The following is a 12,243-nucleotide window of genomic DNA, read 5'->3' on the forward strand; positions in this document are numbered from 1 at the left end:
CACGTCAAATGTCGACATGGAATGACCGCTTACTTATTACACTACCAGGAGTGTGCCATCACTTGGCTAAAGTACCACGAGAATGATTTGGAAGAAAATGACCCCAAAATCAAGATACCGCACGAGGGTTAAACATTACAATATGACATTATTAACAATTATTATGATTGTTAATATTACTATCCATCCATCAATCCATCCATTTTCCTAATGGTTGTAAACCTTAAAAGGGGCAGGAGGAAGCAGGAGTAAAGCCCTGAGTCCTAATTTTGCTGTCTTCCGACTAAATGGGACAACACGACAGGACCGGTGTGTAGTCAAGTCTTCTCTTCTTTATTCTTTTGTTTCCAATTCAATGCACATCACTCTCTTTTATTCTTTCATTTCCCAATTCAATCCACGTCACTCTCGCTCTGACGCACCTCTCTCTCTCTCTCTCTCTCGCTCTCTCTCGCACACGGTTAACAACACATCCGTTCAAAACAGAAAACAAATGTAAATAAATGAAAACACCATATATACTAAATACCATGTTACACTTTGTCCGCACGGGGGTCGCAGGCGTGCTAGAGCATATCACAGCTGTCTAAGGCGGGGATACAACCACAACTGGCTAAGAGACAATCACAGGGCACACCGAGACAAACATCCTTTCACACTCACAAAAACACCTAAGGTCAATTTGAAGTGTCCAATACTGTATATGCATGTTTCTGAGAAAGCTGGAGTACCCGGAGAAAACCCAAGCAGGCATGGGGAGAACATGCAAAATTTGCAGGGAAAGGCCGGACCCGGAGACAAACCCATGAGCTCCAAACTATGACAGACGTGCTAGTCCTCTGCCACCATGCGGCCCTATTATTCTTATTATTTGTATTAATAGTAGTTATTAATACACACATGCTAACAGCAAGCTAATATCACATTAACAACATGATAGCATCTTGCTAGCAACAAAAATATCAGACTTAGTTGTCATTTCCATCAATAAATCACTCAGCTTTGTAACGTGCGATCTCCAAATAGTTCATCACCAAATAAATGAATTCTTTCCTTGATGATTCACGTTTCTCTTCAATAAAAAGTTTGTATCAATGTTTTTCCACTAACAGTTAACATCATGGTCTCTCCAAAGACCAATCCACCCATCACTTTTATTTGATTTTATTTTCCTCAAATAAATGAACCGATACATTGTTCGATGCGTCAATGTATGAGTTTGAAATATCTGATTTCATTTGAATGTGCCGTGTCTTTCCTCACATCAGCGGTTACAAGATACAGTACTTGGCTGTGTCATGCTTATTGGAACGTAACCGAGAATGTTAAAAGGCGATTTAAAACAGAGATTTTCTAAGTCTTAAGGATGAACAAATTATCTAAAAAAACAAAACAAAATGAAAACATCTTGAGTGCAGGTTCCTTTGTTACACAACAGATAGTTTAATCTTGAATGCAAATGAGGGTGCAAAAGCACAGTACAGAGAATAAATAAATAAATAAATCAGCACTATAGGAAGAGTGGAAAAGAAAAATCGATAAGTAAAAATTGAAAAGGGAAAATATGTTACGCCTTCATTATTACAAATGCTATTTTGTTCGAGGAATCGGCTTGCAGATAATATTCAGTGTAAGATATCAGCTTGTGTGAATGTGAGATGAATGTAAACAACCGTGAAAAGGAACAATTGAGTACATGGGCAGACTACAAAAAGATAAATCGGCGCTGCCGGATATAATGCTTGAATCTTTAAAATCACAACTTTACAGGAAACAAACAAACAAAAACACCTTGTTCACCAACCAAATTGTTTTTAAACCGAATATTTCAAAAACTGAGGTTCCAGTGTATGTGGTTTCCAGTTGACAGCAATGATATTCTGTACCTTCATACATTTTATCAACAAAGATATGTTTCTACATTTTAAACAACCAAAAGGATAAATAAGCACTCACTTGTAGGGGTGAGGGACTGTCAGGGTAGGGTTCGACTTAAGGTAACTAGGGAAGGAGTTGGGGCTCAGCCATATGGGTTGAGCTGTCCTTTGTGCTTGAAAATGTCCGTCTCTTTGCATCCACGTGTCGCCCGTGTCCGAACGATCACGTTCGCCGTCTTCCACAAGAGCCCTTTGGCCTCCTCAGATGCTGATGAAGCCTCCATGGTCGCTACTGACCGACTCGGGCACCACGCAGCGGCCACGCCTCCTCGTCACGCGCCGCTTGCGGTGAAATCTAGCATAGCAACGGAAGCCTGCGAAGTCATAAATAATAGTCCCGATTGGAAAATTATGTTTCAATAAATGAAAGCTGGGATAGAAGAACCGCTGACATAAAATGTTGGGCTAGGAGCAAGAAAATGGGCTACAGGAAATGGGGAAACAAGGGCTTGGCCCATTAAGATGCGGAACAGGAGATTGGCATATAAGCAGGGGTGCACATAACGCACTTGTACACTGGTAAGCATGCACGGCAGAAATTGCTGATGCGTAACTCCACTGTGTGTGCATTTGCATACCCTACCTAACTTTCACCCATGACAACAACCGAGCCTGAGCTGAACTTTTTTTTTGTAGACAAAACCGTTGTGTTTGATACAGTGTTGCAAATTTTCAGTTATCCTTTATTTGACAATTATGAAAAGAGCATGTGAATGTAACACAATTTATGACTAACAAACAAGCTAATCAAGAAGCTATAGCTAATCGCCTTCTTGCTGGGTGGTGAGACAAACTGCAGGAACAAAGCACGTTCTATGTAATCATTTTCTCCTTGCTTTTCATAAAGCATTTTATAAGCTGGGGAACATGCAAGTAGACAAAAATGAGATAGAGGACCAGAATGGGGATTCAGTCTGACCTTCTTCACACATGCAGTCGTCGTAGCACTTGTTGTTGAGGCCTCGGTTGTGAGCTTTGCACTCATGTTGCCTCAGGTCACAACAGGACCCTTCAGAGGACATGGCAAAGCTTTCAAAATCAGAACTTCAAAGACAAATTAGTTCTGTTGGACGATGACTAACCGGGAAGACAGTCCAGATGGTGGTCACATGGTTCGACGTCATCAACGCTTGCCGTCGCATTCCCGCTGCTGAAGTTTTTACTCCGTCTTTTGTCTGTGGAGGAAGAGGATGACAAAATGAAACCAGTTTTTCAAAACTACAGTAAGCAGAAAATGAATTTTGAACCGGAACAAAGGGAAAGTCTGTTCCAAGATTTTGGAGACAGACCTTTCTTCCTGGAGGATGGCCAGGCATCCGCAGGCTTCATATCCTCGTAGTCCGTCCAGTCAAAAAGCGCCATGTCCAGGGTGGGCATTACCTCGCCTTGCTCTTTTCCTTGTCCGGATCGCTGAAAGAAGACAGCAGCTCGCCAATATCGAGCCAAAACACAACATCCATATTTGCAGCCATCAAAAGTGAGTTATTCCCAGAACAGTTTTCTTTCACCTTCTGGCAGATAGCACTTCCAAAGATATCAATAAGACGGAGTCAACTGGTTTAGCGCTGCTCATCTATAAAATATCAGGGCAAGGCAAAGGACGGATTTTATTCTTTACTAAACCCAATATTAGAATTTCACTGTTGCTTAGACTTTTTGAGGCTCATCTCAAACCATCTGTGTTTTTGTGGAGGCTAGATTTAGCATTGGGTTACTTCGTTAGCATAACTCACACTATGTGTTTTTCAAATAGCAGTAGTACGTACAAGTAAATCCTCAACGTTGTTCAGACTATTTGGGGCTCGTCATAATTCTCGTCATTTTGTGAAAGCTGAAGTTGGAGTTAGCGTCAGGTTACTTAGTTTAGTTAGCTAAACTAACACTATGTGTCTCTTAAATAGCTGTAGTACTCGTAAATGATGTTTGTACTTTTTGGGGTTCGTCTCAATTCACCTGTGGTTTTGTGGAGGCTGGGGTTAGCGTCGGTGGATGCTCGTTGATCAGTGTGACAACCATGGAGGAACCGGAGCCAAAAGTTGCGGAATTGGGGAAGGGGCCGTCGTCTGGAGGCGACCAAGAAGAAGAGGACGAAGGAGGGGGCTTGTCCAGTAGGGGGCTCAGTTGGGGTCCTGCAATTAATCCTGCAAAATTGTTGGTTGGTTTTCTTTTTCATCTCATGCGGATGGATGACGGTTTCTTTTGTGATTTTTTTTTTCTCACAAAATGGCATTTTTTCGTAAAAATAAAAATTCCTTGCAAGACTAGGTATATTGTCTTTGATTTAGTTTGCAAAATATTGATTTTTTTTCACAGACTACATTCTATAAACTTAGGGAAAAAAAAAGCAATTCTCAAGGCCGCCAACACTCACCTTGGCCGTGTCGTCCCTTGACCTGTCTCCCCCCGTGTCCCCTTCCCTTGTGAGTGCCTGCCAAGCGGTTCTCTCTCAAGGTGCTTTGGCCGGGTCCTGCCTCCATCCGCACCGGACGCAGACCTTCCAGGCCCATTCTGTCGTCCTCAGGCCAGGTCAGGCGGTGAGTGGGCCCTCCGCCCCGACCCTTCCGCGCCACCCTTGAGTTGCCATAGCCCACTGATGTCCGCAGGGAGTGCTGTGATCGTCCTCCAGAGGTGCGTCTCCTCTTGCCGCGAGGAACGCCCGAAGTATCAGCGAAGAGGGAAAAAGACACCAGTGCCAAAATCACAACCACTGTCAGGAACAAGGAGGGTGCCATTGTCTCCAGAGCACAACAGCGCCACCTGCTGAGAAGAGAAAACAGCAACACTCAAAAACATATTCCCAGAAAAACACTTTTACTCTTTTCTCTCTAAATATAAATACATGATCAAGACTAATCTAATTTAATGACTGTCTAATTTCATGACTTCTTTATTTGCTGCATTTCGCCTCACATTTCTGGGCTGCATGGTAGGTGTATTGGACGTACTAAATTGTCGTTTAGTGTGATTGTGTGCGTGGATTGGATGGTTGTTTGTGTATGTGTGCCCTGCAATTGGCTGGCAACCAGTTCAGGTTATCCTCTGCCTATTACCCAAAGCGAGATGGGATAGGCGCCAGCAAGCCTGCGAATATTGTGAGGATAAATGGCTCTAGAATATGGATGGTTGGATGAATGGATGGATGGATGGATGGATGGATGGATGGATGGATGGATGGATGGATGGATGGATGGATGGATAGTCATTATTATTTAAAAATGATGCCTCACCAGTTAGCGGAATAGTACAACTGCCCAAGTCATTTTCAACTAAATGGTTATGAATATCAATGAGAATTACAGATGTTATTTTCTAATAAGTTAAATAGTAATTATTAGAAGTTTTCTTTTACCCTTATTTTCTAAAAACTTTCAAACGAGACTGGTGCAATTTTGCTGTGAGGCTGGCCATTTGTAAGTGAGCGGGCAATCTATCTTGGCTTTGCCGCTCACGGGAAGGAAGCCTCCGATAAAAAAAATAAATAAAATATCCAAACATTAACTCTCAGCCTTTGACAGCAGAGAACACAAAGCCCCGACCGATATTCATCACCTGGTCCTCCAGGTTTTGTTCTGACATTTATCTGGACCCGACCCAGGGAAGCGAGAGAGAGACGTCCGTGCACAAAATGACTTGCCGACCAAATGACACAAAGCGGTGGCTGCGCGCGTCCTTTCCGGAGCCGGTCGGGCTTTCATTACCCGAGTCAACACTTCACCGAGGTGTGACGGAGCCCAAATGGGCCAGGGGATGTCTGCATTGCATTCCCAGAGGAAACCCATTTTCCTTTTTATCTGCACCACTTTCCATTCAGCTCCAAGTGCCGTTTCATGCAAACTGTTTACTTCCAGGACATGTTTAGAATTCACCAAAGAAAGCCGTGCAAAATGCATTCGCTGGCATGAGCAACCATGGCAGCATACTTTAAGAAACTGAACATATAGTTTCTGAGGAACACACATGCATGAAGCAGGTTTTTTTTTTTTTGCATAATGTTGTAATGTACCAAAATATGCAAAAATGAGCTAATGCTTTTGAAATTTTAGCTTCAAATACAAAAACATAATATACTATATGATATATACAATAAGTTTTAAGTTTTTCTTGAGGAAATGATGTCTGTTAAAAGAACAGTTTCTTTTTTTTAAATAAACTTAAAAAAACTTGTCTCTACATTTCCTCTGAAAAATTTTACTTCACTAAAAGAATGGAACCCTTTCTTCTTGAAAATGATTTTGATCATTATACATATTTTTTTAGTCGTACCAATGTGTTTTTAAAATAAAAAATGTAAACAATTAAAGAAACGAATACGTTGCTAAAATTGCATTTTTGAAATGTACACTATAAAAATAAAACTCATTTTCTCCTAATATGACTTTATTTCTCAAAAGATTTTCTAGAAAATAGTCAACTGTCGTTTTATAAATAAGATTTTAAGCGTCAAATATTTTATAACATACTAGATGTTTTTCAAATAGAAATATTCATTTAATTACATTCTACCAAAGTCCAATAACATTTCTCTAGTGCCCATTACTCCACCTCCAAAAATGTACTTAAGATTAGAAAATATTACCTTGAAAAATGGGTACACATGTCCAAAGATGATGATTTTTTTATTACATTGCACAACACCAAGGTGGTCGTGGATGCCTTTTTGGTGTGAAAAGACGAGTGGTGGTGCACAAAATCAATAAAATAGAAGTATTGATCTGCTGCTGATGGCTCGTGTGTGTGTGTGTGTGTGTGTGTGTGTGTGCACATGCATGGTGGGCTGGTAGGAAGGGTCATTACACCAACACATCACGTAGGAAATCTTTAGCAGTGACTTATCAGTTACTTGGCAGCTCGTATGTGTGTGCGGGGGGGGGGGGGGGGGGGGTTTGCAGGGTACAAGTGCACCTCGGGGAAGAGCAGCAGCTGTGCAGCCCGCAAACATGGTCAGCGAGATGTTGCGCTGACACCTTTTTGGAATGGGTGAGGGGGTGTCAAAAGAATGTTATTTTAGTCAACAGAGGGTATGGCCTGCGATTTCTTTCAGGGAGGGGTCTTTCAGATGACAGATTTCTGCGCTTCATGGCAAGTCATGCATCAGTACGTATGTTGTACATTAGTATATTGATAACCCTGGCATCAGACAACAAAAAGTAATAATGCCCACTAGTAAGTATACGACTTTTGCTGAACTTAATTCACCAGATAACTTATTTTTTTATTTTTGGAGCGGGGATTTTTAAAACCCCAATTTCTCCCATTTCTTGGCTGAAAGTCAGTCAGAATGAGATTGTGAGAGTGGCACTTTGCATTGTACCCATTGGTGACTTCAATGCTGTCACCTCCTAGGCATCCCACAATGTTTTGCTCAACTATGTACAAGCGATTTATTCATTTAAACTTTATGTGAAAAGCACAAAAACATAAACATCGTTTAATAATCAATTGCAAGAGTTGCTTTTGACTTTAGGCCTGTACAGACGGGTGGTTGGGGACCACTAACCTACAGTACTACTAAGAAAGAAACCATTTTTAGACTTTTGAACAAAAATGAATGCTATATGAATGACATGGGATTGAATGTCTGGACTATCAAACATAACAATGTATTTGGGATTGAATGAGGCAATCTTGCTTAGTACCTAGTCTCCACTGGAGCAAAATCAAAGGTCACACTAAGTGCTTTTGTGGATCTTTTGCTGTCGTATAAATGCAATTTTTAAGGCATTTAGGGCTTTCACCAATGCTTTTAATGTGATACACTAAAATACAAATGACGCGCTGGCGCCCGGTGGCTTTCAAGTTGTGTGTGCTTGGATGTACGTGTGTGTGTGTGTGTGTGTGTGTGTGTGCGTGTGTGCGCGCTTGTGTGTGCTAGGCAGCAGGTTGAGCATCTGTTCCGGAGATGTCGGGCCAAGGCGCTGGTGTGGAACTGATGACTTTCATTCTCACACCAGCGTAGCCATCAGCGCAACAGTCACTCATCTCACAGCCCTCCCCAGAGGCCCCTTTAGGATTCCCAACACAGATGTCATCAAAACCTCCAGTTAAGCTCTTTATGAGGCAGGTGCTCTACTCACAACATAATGAAATCTTGAAAATTGAGTTGTAGATAACACGGGCGGTCGCGCCGAGATGATAAAACGGTTTTTATTTGCTTGAAAATGCAGCATTTTTTGGGGGGGCCCTCCGGGAAGGCGAGCATCGCATACGTATGAAGTGATAGCTAATCTTGCAAGAAAGTGCCAGAGACAATTGCGGTGGGGGGAGAAAGCGCCACAAAAATATATAGACGAGCGAGAGGCACAAGATGAGAAAAAAAAGCAAAACACCTGCTGTGACGGCAAACCTCCAGCAGCCATCTGCTGCTCTTCTTGGGATCTCTCATAGCAACCGAAAAGGATGCTGCAGACAAAAGGATGCAGAAGCAAAGAGCACCCCTCACCCCTCAATGATTTAACCTATGTGTTTTTGTTAACATCCCCCCAAATTTGCATCGATGAAGCTCGCATTTTATCTAAAAAACATCCAAATCAATTACTCATCAGGTTTAGCGATTTAGTCCTTTCAAAAACGTTTTTGTAAAGCTTGAAGGAAAGTTAACTATTTTGAAGGACCTATTTTTTGCAATCAAAGACTATTTGTTTAACAGACTGATGGTTAGTTTGGTTGGGCTTGTAAAAAAATGGCAGTCTAAATTACAAAAACAGGTACAGGGCGTCGACAAATTATGGCCCAGCAAAAATGTGTAAAATGCCCCAAAACACAGCAGACACATTTTAGTTCCTCCAAAGAACATTCTGATTTGAAATCAGCAGTGAAGCACATTTGCCTTAAACGCCTTCACAATTTAGCAGTTTGTCTTCACACTCATTTTAACAGCCATTAAGAGTGTAATGGCTCTTCATGTAAATATTAAAATCAAGAAGAAAAAAAAAACAAAACTGTGACGCTCCATCTGTCCACAAGCGATTCGCAAAGCAAGCCGTGGAGAACCAAACGTGGCGTCAGGTCCAAATCGAGGCGCTTTGTGTCTGCCGCACGGCGGTATCAGCGAAATCTCCCCGTGCGGCCCCTTTATGGAGCGTTGGCCAAGGCCGGCGCGCACGCACGCACAGCGGGGAACATCCCCCAAAGAGCCGCCCCGCCGGGGCGAGTTCCAACACACCAACGCCCCCCCGTCGGGCCAACAGCACCCCAAGAGACAAAAGGATTGAGATGGAGGAGGAAGGAAGAAGAGAAAGAAGTCAAAGGCTGCCGTTTTGAAATACAACATGTCTGTGGATTATCATTTATTTTTTACCAAAGCAGGCACAAACTTTGCGCTTCGCTGCCTGTGAAATTTGGACACCTGTTCAACACGGGTACTTCAATCAACCAAGTGAGGCGTGAAAAATCTCATTTTATTTTCCTGGGTGTGAAGTTCAAGTCCTCGTCATAAGATATGCAGCAATCCATCGCATATTGGTGCGTGTTTATTTATGAATTCACCTATTTTCATTTTTTTGTGGAAAAAAAGCTATTCTGTATAATATTTTAGCTATAATAACTCCCTTGCTATTCACTGAAAAGGTCACTGTTGAGAGTTTTGAAAGATTCTCAAATTCACAGATATCCAAATTCAACATAATCCAAAAGAGAAAAGTTGGCCTGAAAGCCATTCTTCTTTGGAAAAAGACAAGTTTTGACACAGGATGTTTTTTTTCTCTTGTCTCTCTTATTGTTACACCTGACAGTAATTATAATCAGGGCGGGTTTTGAATTTTTTGGAGTGTGAGAGGATGGTAAAACCCACGCAAGCATGGCTCCTTGTGATTGTCTGGGTTTTCTTGAACTACTCCAGCCCAGCAAGCTCCATACAAGAAAGACTGACTGAGACTCTCCAAAAGTTCCTAGAGCATTCCAGGCTAAACTTAGCTGTTTGCTGACATGCAAAGAGGTGAGTCTCTCAATTATTAGCATGTATCTACGCAATATACTTATTTAACACCAGTTACAACATCAGCCAGAGCTTTGACATCATCCTGTGGCAACTAAAGCAGTGGCTCTCAACCTTTTTTCAATGATGTAATCCCTATGAAACATTTTGTGTCAGCTGAGTAGCCCTTTTGGATTACAAAAAAACATAAATAAAGCATAGGTGCCTGAGTTATTAAACTTTGGAACAACATTTCTAGAGTTTTTTCTAGGTGGTTGTTTTTTTTCAGCAACTCCAGAAGATACATTGTGTATCATCATTTGCTTGTCTGTGGGAAAATGGTGTCACCAATGGCAATGCGTCGGTGTGAAACTTACCAAAAGAAAAGCATACATCATTTTGCAAATGAGTCACTATACCATTTTCTTCATGTTCCAATTCATTCGCTCTTAACTTGAAAAGGAAACTTCTTTTCCTGACAGTATTAAAAAGTATTCAATTAAATGTGCTGATATTATCAGAAAATCTCTCATACCCACTGAAGTACCTTCATGTACCCGCATTTGAGAAAAAGTGACTTCGAGGATTATTGAAAGAGCACAAAATGTTTGACAGTAAATCAGTGAAGAGTGAATTGTGAATGTATTTGTTCTACGATACAACAGTTAACTTGTAGTTAGAAATGACAAAAATCAAAGTTTCCTATTAAAAAAAAGTCAAAAATTCTTTAAGACTTACTTTTAGTGGCTAAAGTTGATATACATTAATACAATTCTAATTACAGTGCCCCATTCAATCTATATAAAATAATATATAAAATAATCTGACCTACCAGTTTATAGGTGGGTAATCGGCGTGTTTTTTTAATTAATTGGGGGTGAAGAGAAAGAATCAACCAAAACAACAAATAAACGAAAAAATATAAACATTTACTCCGAATGAATTTATAATATGCCATACATATATATTCACAATTCACTGGCCGGCTCACTTCACCGCCTCAGCACTGTACCCTGAAATGCCTCGATTAGTCAGACATCAATATTGGATCGTTTTCTAAGTTGAACTCATCATCAGGTTGTTTTTACACAATAGTTTGGGATGAGAGAAAAAAAGCCACCACCAGAAACTTAATGCAAGATGAACTCCTCCACATAAAAAAGTCAATAAGTAGACAAACAGCATCATTGAAATGTGTTGCCAAAGGGGCTACCGGAACGATGAGCGATTTCTCAAGATATACACAAAAGAGCGCCTGACCTGCGTTTGTCGTGTGGAGCAGCTGTGTGTCGGTGACGTCGCTGCGGGCGGGCGGAACCTTTGTTGGAAGCGTCAGGCTCGGAGCATCGACGCTCTGCAGCGGCTTCTTGTGCACAGGCAGCGAGGGAGACAGTCTGCCCGGTTTGCCTTGCGCTTGCGCCTCCACCCCTTTCTCCAAAAGAGGCGTGGCCTGGTCATTATTGATTTTTTTTTTTTTTTTCCAATTGATTCCAATCCGCTCGTCATGGTTGTGGATGAGATAGAAAATGACGTCACATGGAGGAAGGTTACTGCAAAATGATTGATGTGCAATGTGGATGCAGAGAGATGACAGCATCACTTGATTGCTGAGCGCTGAGACATCCCAGTAGATGTAGTGGTCCACTATATCATTGGCCACGTTGGCGAAAGAACGCTGACCACGTCAGGGTCGATGCAGAGACATGAGAGGTCTACGGGATGCAGAGACAAGAACATCCCTGATTATAGAAAGACATACACAGCAATAATTTTGTTCCAGCAAATTCAATGCAGTGGATGGACAACAAACTGGAAAAGTCCCATCACACCAAATGCAGAGACCAGAAGGTTCTCAGAGTGGATGCAGAGAGATGATCATCTCTTAGATCTGATCTGGAGAGAGGTGCAGCTCACAGTGGATGCATGAATCGAAGGGAATGCCGAGAAGAGTGCCTAATTCCACATGCAGCGAGATGAGCATCACATCAAGGATGCAGAGAGACGAGCAGATCCCATCCCACCGAATACAAACACAGTGGATGCAGAGACAAGCATTTTAAAGGTGGATGCTGAGAGGCCAGCTTCTCAAAGTGGATGCAAAGAGATGATCATGTCAGAGATCTGGAAACAAGCGCAGTTTATAGTTGATGCAGAGAAGAGTGTCTAAATCTGGGTGCAGAGAGATGAATATCGCATCATGGATGCGGAGGGATGAGTAGATCATATTAAACGGAATGCAAAGAGATAAGAGGCTCGGAGTGGATGCAGAGAGACGAGCATTCTGACTTCAAACTTCTGACTTCTCAAAAGTCTCACTTTGAATTCTAACTATTTGCAGAAGAGCCACCAGAATCAATTAAAAAGATTCCTCACTTCTGATTTTTACTTTAAATT

The 12,243-nt window shown here is 41.7% G+C and overlaps 1 protein-coding gene across 2 annotated transcripts; it reads right to left on the bottom strand.

Moving 5' to 3' along the window:
• Positions 1-1,419: 1,419 nt before the first annotated feature.
• On the bottom strand, positions 1,420-11,238 carry draxina (dorsal inhibitory axon guidance protein a). Of its 2 annotated transcripts, none has more exons than XM_088423631.1 (7): positions 11,110-11,238; positions 4,309-4,697; positions 3,891-4,078; positions 3,227-3,347; positions 3,020-3,112; positions 2,857-2,946; positions 1,420-2,251 (listed from the first exon to the last, which is right to left on the bottom strand). In XM_088423631.1, the coding sequence occupies exons 2-7, from the start codon at positions 4,667-4,669 to the stop codon at positions 2,139-2,141; spliced, it is 966 nt and encodes a 321-aa protein (XP_088279757.1). In that variant the 5' UTR covers positions 4,670-4,697; positions 11,110-11,238; the 3' UTR covers positions 1,420-2,138. The 2 variants fall into 2 exon arrangements, with proteins under 2 accessions (XP_088279757.1, XP_088279758.1); XM_088423632.1 differs by having other exon boundaries at positions 4,309-4,694; positions 11,110-11,235.
• Between the last annotated feature and the right edge of the window lie 1,005 nt (positions 11,239-12,243).

The sequence above is a fragment of the Hippichthys cyanospilos genome, chromosome 9, assembly GCF_059441005.1.
Source record: "Hippichthys cyanospilos isolate Australia breed blue-spotted pipefish chromosome 9, RoL_Hcya_1.0, whole genome shotgun sequence".
NCBI lineage: Eukaryota > Metazoa > Chordata > Actinopteri > Syngnathiformes > Syngnathidae > Hippichthys > Hippichthys cyanospilos.

What these genes read in the sequence shown, in the direction of transcription:
- draxina (XM_088423631.1), bottom strand. Translation starts at nt 4,669, where the DNA reads ATGGCACCCTCCTTGTTCCTGACAGTGGTTGTGATTTTGGCACTGGTG. An exon ending in CAGCCTCCACAAAACCACAG is followed by an intron (nt 3,348 to 3,890) that starts GTGAATTGAGAC and finishes GTCTTCTTTCAG; the next exon opens with CGATCCGGACAAGGAAAAGA. An exon ending in GCCATCCTCCAGGAAGAAAG is followed by an intron (nt 3,113 to 3,226) that starts GTCTGTCTCCAA and finishes CTTCCTCCACAG; the next exon opens with ACAAAAGACGGAGTAAAAAC.